This window comes from Notothenia rossii (genome assembly GCF_949606895.1).
Source record: "Notothenia rossii genome assembly, chromosome: 7".
Classification (NCBI taxonomy): Eukaryota; Metazoa; Chordata; class Actinopteri; order Perciformes; family Nototheniidae; genus Notothenia; species Notothenia rossii.
In genome coordinates this window covers 50,155,134-50,172,699 of record NC_136905.1, presented here as the reverse complement: position 1 = coordinate 50,172,699, position 17,566 = coordinate 50,155,134, and the positions used below count along the sequence as shown (strand labels likewise).

General features: G+C 41.5%; 1 protein-coding gene across 4 annotated transcripts in view; it reads left to right on the top strand.

The window, feature by feature from the left end:
* Positions 1 to 1,685: 1,685 nt before the first annotated feature.
* ak7b (adenylate kinase 7b) overlaps positions 1,686 to 17,566 on the top strand; it is a 39,937-nt gene continuing 24,056 nt past the window's right edge. For 2 of the 4 annotated variants that reach the window (XM_079692543.1, XM_079692545.1), the window contains exons 1-16: positions 1,686 to 1,806; positions 2,776 to 2,937; positions 3,045 to 3,153; positions 3,605 to 3,699; positions 4,182 to 4,283; positions 4,369 to 4,452; positions 4,866 to 4,954; positions 5,081 to 5,171; positions 6,950 to 7,027; positions 8,445 to 8,594; positions 9,201 to 9,329; positions 9,415 to 9,520; positions 15,235 to 15,363; positions 15,803 to 15,868; positions 16,113 to 16,310; positions 16,825 to 17,045. In XM_079692543.1, coding sequence (XP_079548669.1) covers positions 1,735 to 1,806; positions 2,776 to 2,937; positions 3,045 to 3,153; positions 3,605 to 3,699; positions 4,182 to 4,283; positions 4,369 to 4,452; positions 4,866 to 4,954; positions 5,081 to 5,171; positions 6,950 to 7,027; positions 8,445 to 8,594; positions 9,201 to 9,329; positions 9,415 to 9,520; positions 15,235 to 15,363; positions 15,803 to 15,868; positions 16,113 to 16,310; positions 16,825 to 17,045 — 1,881 coding nt within the window. In that variant the 5' untranslated portion in view covers positions 1,686 to 1,734. Of the gene's footprint in view, positions 1,841 to 2,775; positions 2,938 to 3,044; positions 3,154 to 3,604; positions 3,700 to 4,181; positions 4,284 to 4,368; positions 4,453 to 4,865; positions 4,955 to 5,080; positions 5,172 to 6,949; positions 7,028 to 8,444; positions 8,595 to 9,200; positions 9,330 to 9,414; positions 9,521 to 15,234; positions 15,364 to 15,802; positions 15,869 to 16,112; positions 16,311 to 16,824; positions 17,046 to 17,566 lie in introns of all 4 variants that reach the window. The other 2 variants (XM_079692544.1, XM_079692546.1) reach the window with 2 other exon arrangements.

Here is a 17,566-nt window from a genome sequence, read left to right as displayed (position 1 = left end):
AGGGGAGAAGCCAGACGGAGCGCCGTCCGAAGCTGCCGTCGAGGCCAACCGTGAGCCGCGGTAAGAGGAGAGGCCAGGCAGGGTCCCGGAGCGCGCCACCCACGGGCCAATGAAGGCATGGGCGACGTCCGAAACCGCCGAGGCGAAAGAAGAGGCCAGGCAGGGTCCCGGAGCGCGCCACCCACGGGCCAATAAAGGCATGGGCGACGTCCGAAACCGCCGAGGCGAGACGGGGTCCAGAAGCGTGCCACCCAGGCACCGATGAGAGCGCGGGTGGCGTCAGAAGCCGCCGTCGAGGTGATGAAACGGCGAGAGGGTCCACACGAGGCCGACCAGACATGGTCGAACCTCCTCTCAGGCACCAGAAAAAGCTCAAAAAGGGCCGTACTGTCCACGGTCCAAAAAAGGTAGGTGAAATCGTGAGAGGATCCACACGAGGCCGACCAGACATGGTCGAACCTCCTCTCAGGCACCAGGGGAAAAAAAAAAAACTCAAAAGGTCGATAGCCATTAGCAGCTAGCCGTTAGCCGCTAGCTGGCAGCCGTCGGTAGCCGCTAGCCGTAGCCGTTAGCTAACGAGGTTAGCTGCTAGTCGTCGAAAGCTAGCGCAGCCTGGACGTGCAGCCGCACGAGCAGAAGAAAACAGCCCCAGGAGGTAGCAATCGGGTTCATCCCTAACCAGCGGGTCGTGCATCGTCTCCCTGTTGGTTGGAAGACCGATGCGGGAATGGCGAGCAACGTCCCCAGCCATTCTGCGAGGCGTGCACCGAGCCTCAGTCCGCGTGCCGGTGGCAGCAACGGACGATTCCAAAAATCCCCGGCATTTCGAGAAAGAAACCTGAGTTTCCTTTGCCGTGTTCGGGTCCGTCTCGGAAACTTCTGCGAGACTTATATGTCAGGGTCACCAATGTAGTGCCGAGAGATAGGGAGTCAGAGGCGGTGCATCGAAGGTGCAAAGTTGTCTTTAATAGAGAGCTGCAAAGGACATGTTGTCGGGTCGCAGCCCGGGACGACAAGAGGAAGAGCCAGGAGGGCACACAATATATATAAGGAACACACAACAGGTCCGTGTGGAAACAAAACCCCAATTGTAGTTCCATGTGTGAATTATGAACCAGTGTATCAATACGTGGTCACCACACAATATATGTATATATATATATATATATATTTATTGTTTTCCTGCCCTAACTTTTATTACATTTTTCTCCTGTTTTCTTTATTTCTTTGTACTCCTTCATTTCTATACGTTTTTGACGCAATAATGCCTATGTTGTATTAGGATGATGCACGGGAGGGCTACTTCATAAGCTATGCTTCAGCCCTCCCGCTTCTACTCATTTTGTTCATCTTTGTGTGTATGAATGAGCAAGACAGGTAGCCTACTTAACAGAGTATTTCTACAGTGCGGTATTATTACTTTACATAAGATAAAATACATATACAGTAATACATATCTTAAGTATAAGATCTAAGTACTTCTTCCCTCTCTGCTGACAAGTAAAAGGCAGTAGCTTTTGTATTCTACAAATCGATATTCAAGTTTGTCTTTCATGTGTTCAAACCTATGGTTCAAACTAACGCCAAGTGTAATAGAAATGTGACGCTCTTATTTTATTGTAGAGCGTGACATTAGATAAACGAAAGCACCCCCTGACGCGTCAGGGCAATCTCCATGGCAACTGGACAGCAACAGTACTTGCTAAAAGCTGCCAGCTAACGACAGAGCGGAGGATGGAGAAAGTGACACCTAAAAGAGTTTTTATCAACAACATAGACTCTTATGCTTCCAAATGTGTTGCCAAGGTAAATATATTTCATCGCGGAACGTCTTAAACAAGTGAGTATAGTTTGTAGCTAGTGTTAATGTGAGTTACTGTGAAGCAACAGGGTGAATTAATGGAGGAACGTTAGCACGCTGATGAGCTTTTCTTCGCTCATCAACATGAACAGACTAACATCAGTCATAGAGAACTCATCTTCTGATATTATTACACTGTCAGTCCTGCACATCCCTTCGAATTTTGCACATTGTACAAAAAGCTACTTCTTTTAATACAAATAAAAATAATAATAAAGGGTTATTTATATAGCACTTTCCATACCCCAAGTGCAGCTCAAAGTGCTTCATGGCTCACATTACAGTTTCAAACAGAACGAGGAATTCCCTTCAGATCAGATGTAAGAGCTGTTTTTAAACATGCAGCATATCAATATAATATAACATTTATAACAGATATGAGACACAAGGAAGTAAAAGGTATGGTAATACAAATATAATAAAAATAAATAATGATCCCTATCAGACAAATACAGATGACATACTTCAAAATGAATAAATACAATTACATTTAAAAACCTATAAAATGAATAAAATAATATAACAATAATAATAATAAAGACTTAAAAATAATGAAATAAAGATTAAAAGACCAACTTAAAGATTAAAATTGTAAGTCAATATCAAGTTGTGTGTGCCTGCCTGGCTTTCCACTTTTCACACCAATACTGCACACATTTTATTTTGATCTATTTCATTTGTACAAGTATTTTGTTATATTATACTGTACGTTGCTTTTTGATATATCTATAGTTCATGTACATATTGCTCTATTTTTAACGTTATAATATCTTAATAATTATGAATAGTTGTATTTGTTGTCCTTTTCCTTACAACTGATCTGCTCTGACTGTGTTATGTATGCACCATGTACACCACATTTCTTGTATGTGTTAACCTACTAACTAACTAACTAACTAATGAACCTGGGGCAGTTTCTGTGTGAGTGTGTGGTGGGAGCAGCTGTGGATCCTGATGCAGTGACTGAGGAAGAGGAGGAGAGGAAACCCCACAGCGGGGTACCAGCGTTTCAGGTTGTTGGGACAGTTTCTGACACGTGTGACGAGGACAGACCTCATGTCCTGGAGGAGTATAAAGTTAGTACCTGAACAGTAGCAAGTTCCCCCACAGCAGAAGTGGACATCAGTAACTCACAGAGGGTCAATGTCTTACATCTCTCTCCCATGTCTTGTTTGCACGCCAGCACCTGAACAGGGAGGAGCTGCTTTCAAAGTTGATGGACTGTGACGTTGTCATCTTCAACATTACCCAGCATGCCGAGCAGCTGGAGGAGGCCTGCTGGGCTGCTTCAGGTACCGAAGGCGTAGTAATCATTGAGACGACTGTTCCGCTGTAGCTAAATGAACACAGTTTTAAGACTATGCTAGCTTTTCTGTTTCATTTTCTATTCAAATGTCATATAAAATATTCTGTAATGATTCATTAAGGTACTATTCCTTTCTGAGTGTACTATTGAGTTGACTTTAGATTTGTAGCATTTAGTTTGCTACTTGCTATATAGGCTGCTTTAAAGACAACTTATGAAGCCTATACCTTTACAAAATCATGTAAACCAGTACTCACTGCAGGAACAGTGCCCATTACTCTCGTTTGTATAGGCTAATAGTCAGATCAATCTTGTTTATTCAAACAGTATAGCAGGTTGTCTGCAGCCTACACCTGAGCAGAACCTTCAAAGGGTTTATATATAATAATGACAGATGAATGAATGAGGTCATGTCTCTTCCTGTATTATATCTTTAGCACTCCACAATAAAATGGAAGGTTTTTCTAGAGCGAAGATGTTCATCCTGGTCTCCACAGTGATGACCTGGGCCTGCAGCAAGCCAGTGGATCCTGTGAGTGTCTCCTCTTCCCTAACATGTCTTTTGTCTTCTTATTTTGACTCCACATTACCTGGCCTTAGGGCTGGAATGCATGCATGCATTCATACCTTTCATTTGATTATAATTCTGTTGAATAAAAACGTGTAATTATCTCCAGTTCCATCATATGTAGAAACAAATGAACTGCCCATCACAAACAACTTGTTTTGAAGCTTACACTGATAGTGTGTGACAGAGAAAAACACAATACATAACAGCAAGTGTTGGGTATTTGTTAAATACATTTCCAAAAAAGACTTCAGTACACTTCAAATAAACGTAAGAGCCATGCAGACTTTATACATCTGAGTAGCTGTAATCGGTCATTTGTCCATACAAACATGCACTCTGATGCTACAGTAACCCACTGAGTTGATTTGCACATGTCCCAGCTCTGTAGCTCTACTCCAGTTGGATGTTCAAGATGTACCAAGCTTCCTGTTGTTGTGTGACAGGATGTTCCCTTCACTGATGAGATCTTCTGGAGAAGAAGAGCACATCCCAGCTTCAAACAGCACATGGACCTGGAGAAGATGGTGGTCAAAATGGGAAAGACGGTGAGTTTGAAACTCTTTTATGTTTGTATAGGAGACTCATGTTATGACACGTATAGCTGCTCCGTCACATTGCTGTTGCTTTCAGAACAGAACAATGTTCTCCACGTACGTGGTGGCTTCAGGACTTCAGTACGGGCTGGGAGAGCAGCTCTTCCACTTCTTCTTCAAGGTCAGATCTGTTGTTTAACATCTTGTTATCTACTAGACTCTACGATACAGAGCTGTTTCCATTTATCACTCAAACTAAAAGTGTGAGTTGGAGATGCACAAGTCTGGCCAGGTCCAAATGAGTGTTCCTTGTAAGTACAGTGCTGACTGATGGCTCTTTTCCTCATGAAAAAGTGTGTCAACAAAAGGTTTAGTTGTTAGGATTTGCACGTGTTGTCCATTGATGAATAAAAAGGGACTGTTTGTTTTCTGATGAGCCTTCCGGACCTTTCTCAAGGGTCATGGAGTATTTATTGATACTTAGCCCTGTGTCTAGATTGTAATTGCGGTGTAAGAGAAAATAAACTGTAGCTATGCCAAATCATGGCACACTGATTTTGTGATAATAAAATATGAAATAATCTTTATCATTAGACGTCGTGGCTGGGACAAGAACAGGAGATACCTGTTTTTGGAGACGGTATCAACATCGTCCCCACAATTCACATTAGGGACCTGGCGAGGTAGGACACGCATGCTCTTTGAGGTTATAGATTGCACAGAGCCCTGTTTTGTCAAATACTTTGAATGAGTATATGTTGTAAGTGAATTTGATATGATATAAACACTGTGATTTATTTGTTTTAAAGTGTGATTCAGAATGTGATTGAACATCAGCCCAAGCCGTATTACCTGCTGGCTGTGGACTCTTCCAACAACACCATGGAGGAGATACTGAAGGTGTGTGTAGCAGCTGGCCAAGAAATCCTCTTTAAAAGTGTCACATGTCCCAGGATTCCAATAGCAAACACTTCATTATAGGGCAGGGGTGTCAAACTCAACGTAATCACAGGCCACATCAGCATTATGGCTGCACTCAAAGGGCCGGTTGTAACTTATATATAAAATAATGTATTATATGTAAAAAATAAAAAATATTTATAACATTTAAAAAAAAAAGAGTCAAATTCTGAGAAAAGGGCACATTCTAAGAAAGAGACATATTTAGAAGAAAAAAAGTCAAATTCTGAGAAAAAAGTCTAATTTGAGATGCATTGTGGTACATGTAGTTTATGGGCAACGTGCTTCATTAAATTATCATGTAACCGTATAATAAACATATTATATTCTTTGCAAGCTCTTGTGGGGCCACAGAAAATGAAGTCACGGGCCGGATTTGGCCCCCGGGCCTTGAGTTTGACACCCCTGTTGTTATAAAGCCTGAAAGAAAATGTGCACAAATAAAACAATGTTACCTTTTTAATTACATTTGTGACTCAGTGAAGTATACTCACCTATATTTATATAAATGTCTGATGCTTTTCCTGAAGAACAGATGTAATGATTAGGGCCGGGACTCGATTAAAAAAATTAATCTAATTAATTACAAGCTTTGTAATTAATTAATCGCAATTAATCGCATTTTTAATCACATATAAATATTTGACCTGAGAACAGTGAGAGGCAATTTTTTTTTACATGGATTTTAGTATACCATTGAATGACTGAATACATAAGCTTAAGCAACAAAACATTGTTTATTTTTTTCAAGGTGGTACTTAACAAAGACCAACAGAAAAGTGCAATTTTTGCCATAAAGTGTAGCAATAGCATATTTAGGAATATAGTACATTTCAGAGATTCAGGTAGCCTATAGGTAGGTAGACCTTCTGTAAACTATAACACTTTGTTTTTTAAGTAAAACACAATACTTTCAAGTACATTCAGAACATTGGAAACCCTGACTATTAGAAAACATCTCTCTGTTGCTTCAGAGGCCATAACAGACTTTGTTGATTTACCAACAGTTGATTTAAAAAATCGAATCAATTTCAGTCCAACTCTCTCAATAACCTTGGCCAAAACAATAAACAGTTCAACATAAAGTGCCAGTTGCACCAACAACGTAATAAATAGTTCAACATAAAGTGTACCATTTAAAATCAAATAAAAAAGTGCCAGTGATTGACCTCAATCCCTCCTATTCTTCCAATATCCTGATGAAAAATAAAATCTCTCTGTTGTATAGGCCACTGTTTGATCAACGCGAATTGGGTGTGGGTCCTTGTACTCCGAGTCGGGCTAACGTCCACGCTAGCTTCCACGCTAGCTGCTATATGTTTTGCATTGAGGTGATACTTGAGGCTTGATGTGCTGCGGTGATATGCAAATTCCTTTTTGCATAATTTGCAAACAACCGTGCTCTTATCGATGCTTCCATCCGTCCGTTTTTTAAAACAAAATGTCCCATCCACGGGGCCAACCAAAGCGGTCTCATCAGCTTCTTCGTTCACGTTTGACTATTGTTCACTGTGGTTTGTTGTTGTTTGAAGTCATGAACGTTAGTTGGTGCTCCAGTATAATCGGTACCCCTGAAACTCATCCAGTGAGAAACGTTCCGCGGTGCAAAAATAAGTGCGATTAAAATGAGTTAATTTTTGTGTAATTAATTAATCTTAATTAACGCGTTAAAGTCCCGGCCCTAGTAATGATAATGTATGTGGGCTCTTTCTCCCCAGGCAGTTTCCTCTTCACTTGGACCAGGGAGGATCCAGAAGAGACCGTTTGAGGAAGCCTACCTCACACAGGAACTGAGTGTATGTTGTACCAGGGAGAGTTTGTTTTTATGTTAATGCTAACTCTAACATATTCGCCATCATGCTTCAGATGGTTGTGTATTTAATAGCAATTCATCTCTAGTTTGTAGTTTCTGTTGAACATTTATAAATATGGCAATTTGTGAATTCTGTATTGGAACTATTTCTTGACACACCACAGCTGTGCAGCTACCTGAAATACATATATTTTCTTCACAGTGATATTTGGTTCCATTGTACCTGTACCAAACCAGAACCAGAATCTGTAATCTGGCAACCCGCTCTTTAGCATGAGGTGCCGATCACGATTTATAGGCAGATGGATAACCAAAATAGCTCTAGTCTATAAAACCCAATTAGTTGCTTTTGTATTTCTGTATATGTGCAAATCCAGGTACTAATCTCTAGGTCTGAAAAGTGAAGCCACTGTGAAAGTGCCTCAAACCTGCATTCTCTATAGTGACCAGCAGGGGGCGACTCCACTGGATTCAGTCAATAAGAAAGCTTATGGAATCAATCTTTAGTTTTGAACTAAATGCAGCATGATGTTTATCACCACCTCTTACCTACAACTTGTGTGTTGGTTGATATGTTGTTAAACTTTGGACAGAGCCAGGTGTTTGTTTCAGCCTTTATGCTAAGCTAAGCTAACCACATCCTGACTGTTCTCATAGTCCTGCATCGGGTCGGGTATGACCCGCAAAAAAAGTGATTCGCGGGTGGTATTTTTTAACGCTTTTTTCCGGGTTCGGTTCTGGGTAAAACAAAGATGATGCGGGTCGGGTCGTGGGTGTTGCATAATAAAATATAATAAAATATACTAAAATAATAATAATTTAGTTTAATGTTTAAATCCTCAGACCTCTCCCCCGCGGCGCCGCGCATAATCATAACCTCCGCAGCGCATCGAACTGCTAATGAGCGTGCCACATTCGAAATGGCTGAAGTGAAGCTCTCTAGCGGAGAATACAGCATTTTCAATAACACTTCCTCAAGAGCGAAATCCAACGTCTGGGAGGCTTTTGGTGTCCTCCTAGATGGAGAAAATAACCAACATCCCACGCTTTTTGAGACAAATATGCAACTGCGTGTGTTAATAATTGCACGTTTTCACTGCTCATATATATATGCGGGTTCGGGTCGGTTTGCAGCTCTTGTGCCGATGGGTCGGGTCGGGTTGCGGAACTAATTGGTAATATGTGCGGGTAGCGGGGCGGGTTTGGTGTTGCACGTCGCGGGTACGGGGCGGGAGCGGGTCTTGAAAATCAGACCCGTGCAGGACTCTGGGTTCAGTACACACAGACATGAGAATGATATCTTGTAATTCAACCAAGAAAGGTTATAGTGAAAGAGCATATTTACCCAGCTGTGATATGATTCCTTTAAGCTCTGTTGAAATGTGATTTGGTCTTCACAGGTCATGGAAATGGATTCCTTGCTGGTCAACCTGCGTATGGAGGCGGTCCACCTGAAGGAGCTGTTCTCCATCAATTGGCTGTGTGAGTCAGGTCTGGTGGAGAACATGGAGCTGGTGGTGGAGGAGTATCAGCAGAGCAGGGGACTATTGGTACGTGCTGAAGCAGACAGGCAGCAGAAGACCAAAGTTGTACATGATGTTGAAAATACCTGTATTGTTTTTTAAAGCTCTGAATGGTCTTGGAACTAGCTATTTATCGGATTTGCTTTTAACCTCTGTGCCCTCTAGAACCCTCAGGTCTTCTGGTACTGGTATTTTAATCATACCAAAAGTGAATACAAAGACCCATGGTGAGGCGTCTTTTTATTATCACGGCCCACGATTGTGGAATAACCCCCAGACGAGGGCCTGAGGCAGCAGAGCACTTATACTTTTAGGAGCAAACTCAAGACCCACCTTTTTAATTTGCTTTTAACTGAATTGTTTTGTATTCTTCTTTTAGTGTGTGTATATGTATGTATATACAGTATGTATTGATACATATATATACATCTATATATATTTGTTTTAATCGCAAAGCTATGTGTTATACTGATTATTAACCTGGAAGGGGGAGTTAGTATTGTTTATGAATTGTTTGTGAATTGTCTGTGTGTTTCTTTGAAGCACTTTGTGTTAGCACTGTGTATGAAAGGTGCTATATAAATAAAGCTTGCTTTGATTTGATGATGACTAGTGTTAGTGTGTTTTCTGCAGCCCATCCGTGTGTGTGTGCTGGGTCCTCCTGCGGTGGGGAAGAGCTTGGTGTCCAGACAGATCTGTGAACACTATAAACTCCATCACATCACACTGAAGGACACCATCTCTCAAACCATCACACAACTGGTGAGCTTCTCCTCAGGCAAACAAACCTGTGCTAGTGTTAAAAAAACACAAATAATGGACGTAAAATTCCATTTGTATCTTCTAGGAGGATACTGTGAGGAATGTTGATCAAGATGCTAATAATGAGGACTCTGCAGCTGAGGCTAAAGAGCTGCTGGGCAGCCTGAAGGAGAGCATGGAGCAGAATGGAGGTACACTCTGAGCACCAGGGGTACCCTGACCACTAACACCTGCACACAGCTCACAAGAATCTACTACTTATTGTCGACACATGTAACAAATGTACTTTAGTGAGTGTGGGTGCATACGTTACATTACATTGCATTGCATTTAGCTGACGCTTTTATCCAAAGGGACTTACAATAAGTGCATTCGACCAAGAAGATACAAATTTGAAGAAAAGAGAATCATATAAGTACGTAATCAGGTTTCATAGAGCTAAAACATTTCAAGTGCTACGCAACTGGTTTTAGATAAGCCAGCCCTTTATTAGTATATTAGTGCTTAGTTACTGTAGTATATAAGTGCTTTTTCTTTTTTTTCTTTTTTCTTTTTTTATTGCTCGAAGTGGAGTCGAAAGAGATGTGTTTTCAGTCTGCGCCGGAAGATGTGTAGGCTTTCTGCTGTCCTGATTTCAATGGGGAGCTCATTCCACCATTTTGGAGCCAGGATAGCAAACCCACGTGTTTTTGCTGATGGGAACTTGGTTCCCCCTCGCAGTGTGGGTGCAGCGAGCCGTTTGGCTGATGCAGAGCGGAGTGCACGTGCTGCGGTGTATGGTTTAACCATATCCTGGATGTAGGAAGGGCCAGATCCATTCACAGCATGGTACGCAAGTACCAGTGTCTTGAAGTGGATTCTAGCAGTTACCGGAAGCCAGTGAAGGGAGCGGAGGAGCGGCGTAGTGTGGGAACATTTAGGAAGGTTGAAGACCAGACGAACCGCTGCATTCTGGATGAGCTGCAGAGGTCGGATGGCACATGCAGGTAGACCAGCCAGGAGGGAGTTGCAGTAGTCTAGGCGTGAGATGACGAAAGCCTGGACCAGAACCTGCGTTGCTTTCTGGGTCAGGAGGGGACGTATTCTCCTGATGTTGTAAAGCGTGTATCTGCAGCAGCGGGTTGTAGCAGCTATGTTTGCAGTGAAGGACAGGTTGTTATCTAGGGTCACACCTAGATTCCTTGCAGTCTGAGTCGGGGAAACAACAGAGGTGCCAATGTTGATTGTTAGGTCAAGAGTGGGACAATCTTTTACCGGAAGGAAAAGCAGTTCAGTCTTGTCAAGGTTGAGCTTGAGGTGGTGAGCAGACATCCACTGAGAGATATCTGCTAGGCAAGCAGAGATGCGTGCGACGACCTGGGTCTCTGAGCGGGGAAAGGACAGAATTAATTGGGTGTCGTCAGCGTAGCAGTGGTATGAAAAACCATGCGGGCTAATGACTGATCCGAGCGAGTTTGGGTACAGGGAGAAGAGGAGGGGACCGAGAATAGAGCCCTGAGGGACCCCTGTAGTTAATTGACTAGGGTCGGACTCCGACCCTATCCAAGTAACCCTGTAGGTGCGGTCTTTGAGGTATGAGGTGAGGAGGGAAAGTGCAGAGCCTGAAACTCCAAGTTCTTGGAGAGTGCGAAGGACAATCTGATGATTCACCGTGTCGAATGCAGCAGACAGGTCCAGAAGGATGATGACAGGGGAGAGGGAGGCTGCTTTAGCAGTGTGCAGTTCCTCAGTGACAGCAAGGAGGGCAGTTTCTGTGGAGTGACCTGCCTTGAAACCAGACTGCTGCGGATCCAGAAGGTTGTTCTGATGGAGATAACAGGAAAGTTGTTTAAAGACAGCGCGTTCAAGTGTTTTAGACAGGAACGGGAGGAGAGAGACAGGCCTGTAGTTTATACCATCAGGGTTTCTTTAGGAGAGGGTTTACTCTTGCCCCCTTGAGACTGTTTGGAAAGTGACCAGAAGTTAGAGAAGTGTTGATGAGATGGGTGAGAAACGTAAACACAGCAGAAGGAAATCAGTTGCAGAACTTTAATGTCCATGAAATGTCCTAAATAAACTTTATTCTGTGTTAATAAATCGTTTCATCACTTTCCACTGTTTCATTTGACATATCAACATCAATGATTCTTTCCATAAATACCCCCCAAATAACATGAAATGTGTGCCACTTTCCCGTGTTATTCCGCTCCGGTAGCGAAAAGCTTGCCAGCCATTAACCCAGCTGTGTGACGTCACACGTGGCAAACACCAGCCTCGTCTGGATTGTTTGTTTTGTATCCTTCCGCTATTTTCGCTCAACATATGTGTAACCGGACCTCGCTAAACTTTTTTTGTCTAACAATTCATGATGGGGAAGCGATGTGTAGTTGTGAGCTGTGAATGTTTCCTGATTGCTATAAACATTGATCATGGGTGCTGGAAGATTGTGCACAAAACTCGGGTCAGAATCAAGTTACTACAGGTGTTATGCCAGCTTGAGCTAAATGTCACCAGAGTACAGTGAACTTGCCTAGTGACTGAAATACATAAAAGTTGAAGTGAAATAAGTGAGGCCAAAAATGAATTACGTCTGAATATCTTTATTATTTTTACCACTTTTAATTATTTGTGGCCTCGCACATATACCAAAATAGATTAATGTACACTGCAATAAAGATCAAATGTTACAAGTGAAAAATTAACAAAAGAACCCTTTTTTATTTATCAAACAGTAAATTAATACAATCTTACAAACTTGTGATTTGGAAAATGTTGTTATATTTACATGTTTCTTTGGAAAAATAATATTGTAAATGATGTATTTTGTAAATTATTTACATCATGCGAAACCATTTTAACCAGTTCAGCTGCATGACCTATGTCAAATTACAGATTTGTCCATTGAAATCCCTGATAGCGGCCTCCCGGTTCAGGGTAAGTCTTCCGTATCTCGGTTACAGCAGGCAGCGGGACTCTGATTTTTGGGCCGAGTACACCCCAGCACCAACGTACAAACTGTCGATAAGCTTTATATCGATACTTCCTAATGAAAAAAAAGTATACAGATTATAAATATATTTGGAGAAAAATAAAATGTTATGTAGTACTATTATGTAGCAATGGTTACAAATTGGCTTATAACATGATATTTGTATTTTACTTGTACAAAATAAATATGAGGTTGTACATGACTGCTTGACAGAATCATAGACCTCTTATATATTTCCTCACATGTGTAGTTGTTTCTTTTCCCAAGCATACATTGAACTTGCATACACAGAACAAATAAAAGCCAAGCTGTTTTTGACTGCTTGAAAGAGTTTAATGGTATCTTTAAAAGTGTACCATATCTGTAGCGACTAAAAGTATTATATGAAAGCAAAGCTGCAATAGGCAGTTGGGTCAATCAATATTTACTTACTGGTGTAGTGGGCCATCAACTGCTCTGTGTTGTTGTTTGTATTGAAGATACGCTATTTTCAGTGTCCAAACACTGAGACAGCCTTCTCTAAAGCCTGGGTGGCTAATAATGCACCTTCGTTTCTCGTCGGTGTCTTCTATCTGGCAGAGTCCTGCACGGGTCTGATTTTCAAGACCCGCTCCCGCCCCGCACCCGTGACGTGCAATACCGAACCCGCCCCGCTACCCGCACATATTGCCAATTAGTTCCGCAACCCGACCCGACCCGCCGGCACAAGATCCGCAACCCGACCCGAACCAAGCAGTGACAACGTGCAATTATTAACACACGCAGTTGCATATTTGGCTCAAAAAGCCTGGGATGTTGTTTATTTTCTCCATCTAGGATGACACCAAAAGCCGTTGGATTTCGCTCTTGAGGAAGAGTTATTAAAAATGCTGTATTCTCCGCTATAGAGAGCTTCACCTCAGCCATTCAGAATGTCGTACGCTCAGCAGCAGATAGATGCACTGCAGAGGTTATGATTATGCTCGGTCCTGCGGAGGAGAGGTCTGAGGATTTAAACATTAAACTAAATTATTATTGTTTAAATATATTTATTATCCAACACCCGCAACCGGACCCGCATCATCTTTGTTTTACCCAGAAGCGAACCCGGAAAATAGCGTTTGAAAAAATACCACCCGCAAATCACCTTTTTTGCGGGTCACCCGTCGGGTACCCGCGGATACCCGACCCGATGCAGGACTCTGCTATCTGGTCAGTAGGTTGCAAACTGTCTATTTGTTCCATCACCTGCCAGATCTCTCTGCAGCATACACATTCATCTGCAGTGGGCATGCTTTCACAGCATTGACATGTACACCTGAATATTGTACATAACATTAAAAAAAAACAATATCTGCCGGACGTGTGAGGAACAGATGACAAATTAAGATCGACATTTAGTGCAGGTCAAATTAAATAAAACTGAATTTACCATTCAGTATTGCCGACTCGAGTCTCGCCGGCTGCGGAATCCGCTTCTCTTTCACAAGTTTCTGCCTCGTTGTTCGATTGCCGGGCAGGAGGCTCGTACTGATAAGGCAAGATGCCTTGAAGTGAAAGGCTAGCTGGTTCACTCTCTACTTCTGTAACTGAATCCAGATAACCCACCGAATCTGAGCTTGAATGATCGCTGTCGCTGTCGCTGTCTGAAGTTGTCGCGTTGCTTGCCATTTGGACTGATTTGATCAAATGGCAATGTTTGCCACGTGTGACGTCACCGCTCCTTCGGGAGTGATCGGGGGCGTACTCGGCAAACTTCGGAACCAACATCGGTTTTTAACGTATATGTCATTTAATTATGACCAAACTTTAAACATTTTTATTTATTTTTATTCTGGTGATATCTAAACTACATGTTAAAAACACCTGTGTTAGATGCATTACATGGCCTTTAATAGAACCATTTATTAATGATTAGAGATGGCAAAAGTACACACATCCTTTACTCAAGTAGAAGAACAGATACTCGTGTTTAAAAATACTCTGGTAAAAGTAGAAGTACTGACTAAACTTCTTTACTCAAGTAAAAGTAAAGAAGTATGGGATTTGAAATGTACTTCAGTAAAAAGTACCCATAACTAGCAGCTGTTTTAAGGAGTACCTGACCTCCCTTTATATTGATAGAAGAATAATATCATTGTTAGCTAATGAATGTTTCCATGCTGAACAACGGCAACATGACAACGTTTTCATTGGTCCCTCTTCTTTAGAGAAGACCAGGAAATTATGGATACACGGATCGTGTTCAAATCAATAGGCACGCAATGACTCTAAATAATAAAGATCACGCCACCAAACACACATTCAAACTAAAGGAACCAGCCTGTTTGGAAAATGTGAGAAGTAGAAAGTACAGGTATTTGAGTTCAAAATGTAAGAATTAGAAAGTACAGGTCTTTGAGTTCAAAATGTAAGAAGTAGAAAGTACGGATATTTGTGTTCAAAATGTAAGAAGTCAAAGTAAAAAGTCGTCAGTAAAATAAGGAGTGGACTAAAGTAAAATGTACTTATGTACAGTATTTAGTATTTGTACTCCACTACTTCCCACCTCTGTTAATTATTTATTCATTACAATTACATACATTCAAAAAATTAAGGGAAATGTTTACAAGAAATATTAATATACAACAAACAAAAGGAAGTACAGTAACAATATTAGAAATTACTTTGAAAAAGAACATATGTGTAGAATAGCAGAATTTAAAGTGAGAGAGGTGTAAAGTTTTACAAGATGTACGTTTAACAGAAATGTGCTAAATATAATGAAGAACTTATGAATAACAGAGGTATACTGACAGAAGATCAACATATGTTTCAGTCTTAGATTTTAAATCTACAATAAGCAGTATTTTATGATAAAAAAAATTCAAATAACAATATGAGGTTCAGCTGAATCCATACTTTTTCAGTGCTTTTTGTGAGTTTCAGTTCTCTGTTAAGCTAATGTTTGTCCATCAGGTCTTCTGGAGGACCGTCTGCTGGTGAAGGTGGTGAAGGACAGGCTGATGTCCAACCAGTGCAGGAACCAGGGCTTTGTTCTCGATGGCTTTCCAAAGACATATGAACAGGCTAAAGAGCTCTTCTACTGTGAGACACTGACACTTGTTGTGCATAATGAGAGAAACAACAGGAAGTCCTCCTGCATATCTTATTGTATTTTAAATGTTCATAGTTGACTTATTCCTGCATTTCACACCGTTATTTCTTTATGTGCTAAGTTTATTGCTTTTTGGACTGTTAGCCATGCCTAGGACTTCATATTTCCATTGCCAACAGCTACGCTTTAGCTATTGTGCATATGATGATAAACCCTTTCAATGTTTAAATCTTGAATCATTCAGAAAAAGTGTCAAGGTGCAACGTTATGATGGCATTATCATTTGTACGGCTATCTGCAGTACATACTAAAAGTAAAAAAGAAAGAGGGATTTGGAACGCAGCCATAGCTCTGACTGCACTACTGCATACTCAGTAAAACAGAATACACGTTGTACCTGTATAAACATCCCTTTGCTTTCTTTTGTAGCTGAAGAACAGGAATCAGAAGACGGAACATCCCAGATGTCTTCATTCAGCAGGAAGATTATGCCAGGTCTCTGCATATGCTATATGTCCCCCCCAGCAGTAATGTAGCGTGGTGAAGGAATTTGAGTTATAGAAACCAGAAATGAGTCTGCATTTTATTAAGTTCAGTTCCATCATCTCAAAGTCAGCAGTTTTTTAAATGGCGTATTGTTTAGATGCAACAGCAGAATCTTTATCGGGTTTTACAGATATCAGTGTGTATATGTGTGTGTGCGTGTGTGTGAGAGATTGTTTCCTTGTGTGTGCTGCAGAGTGTGTGCTGAGTCTGGATGTGTCGGATGTGTTCCTTAAGGAGCGGGTGATGAACCTGCCTGAGAGGCTGGTGCAGGAGCACAGCTACGAGCAGGAGCACTTCCTGCTCCGCCTGGACAGACACAGAGAGAACAACATGGAGGATGAAAATGTGGGGAACTACTTTGATGAGCTGGACACCACCCCTCTGTACCTGGGTAATCACTCATTCCTGTTGTGTGTTAGTTAGTGAGATGAGCCACAAACTGTGGTTTCCTTATCAATGTTCATTTGGATTTGTTAAATATAAAGTCAATCTGCCTTAGCCACAGGGTTCCCGCTTATCTTGAAAACGTTTCAAAGTTTCTAATCTTTTTTTTTATTGATGTATTATTTTGTATTAATTCAAGTTAAGCCTTAAGAAGTCCGCAAAGAAGGAAAGAGTGTTTGTTGACAATCTATTGTAAAATCAATGAATGAGCTTTCTTTGACTTTTTAAAGAATGATACATAGAGGTTTAATACCAATTAAGGTATTTTATTTAGATTAATTAGTAACTGCTTCCATAGTCTGAATCAATTGCAGATTGACTTTTTTGCGTCCAGATCCAGATAGCAGAACGATTGTGCAAAATGATTGTAGGGTTAGGGTTAAGAAGTCATGCATCTAACCCTTCTATCCCTCCGGATATTGAAATCCTGTCCTAAGTGTGTCTCCTGTCCTCCTCCTCAGAGATCAGCAGCAGCGAGGAGCCGGACTGCCTGCTGCTGATGCAGAAGATCCTGGACACACTGGGCCAGCCCAGGAACTACGGCCCCAGCTGCAGGGAGGTGGAGGAAGAGGAGAGGAGGAAGGCTGAGGAGAGGATGAAAAGAGAGGAGCAGGAGAGGGCGGAGCAGGAGAGGAGGGAGGAGGAGGAGGCCACAAACAGGGCTGCAAGCTGGGACCAGTGGGTGGGTACTGCAGGAGAAGGTAACACACCTTCACAAAACAAAGACTGTTCCATCACGAGACTGAGCCATGATCAGCGTGTTTATACCAAAGCTGAGAATGCAGCAGACAGAAGAAAAAACAAATGTCACAATAAACCACTCTATTATTCCCCATTCACAATATCTCTTATGTAAAGGCAACATTTAAAATAGGCTTTTGCCTGGTATGTCTCTTCAACATGAATAGCTCCTGATGGCAGACAGGAGCTCTCACACCTATTAGGGATGTGTTACCATACATTCAGTACTAAACATGTGCCCATCTAACTTCTACAGCCCAATACAATCTGTATAGAAATGATTGTTAACAACTAGATGACGAGTGAACTACTTATCTCTGATCATCTCAGCTTTTCCTACATTTCATATTTATAAGTCTTGCATACCAGAAAACAGCAAATGAGGAAAGTATTAGATCAGGTTAGGCTTTGTTATGTATAAAATACAAATCTTTGCTCAAAGGTCCACTTAGTAGTTTTTTT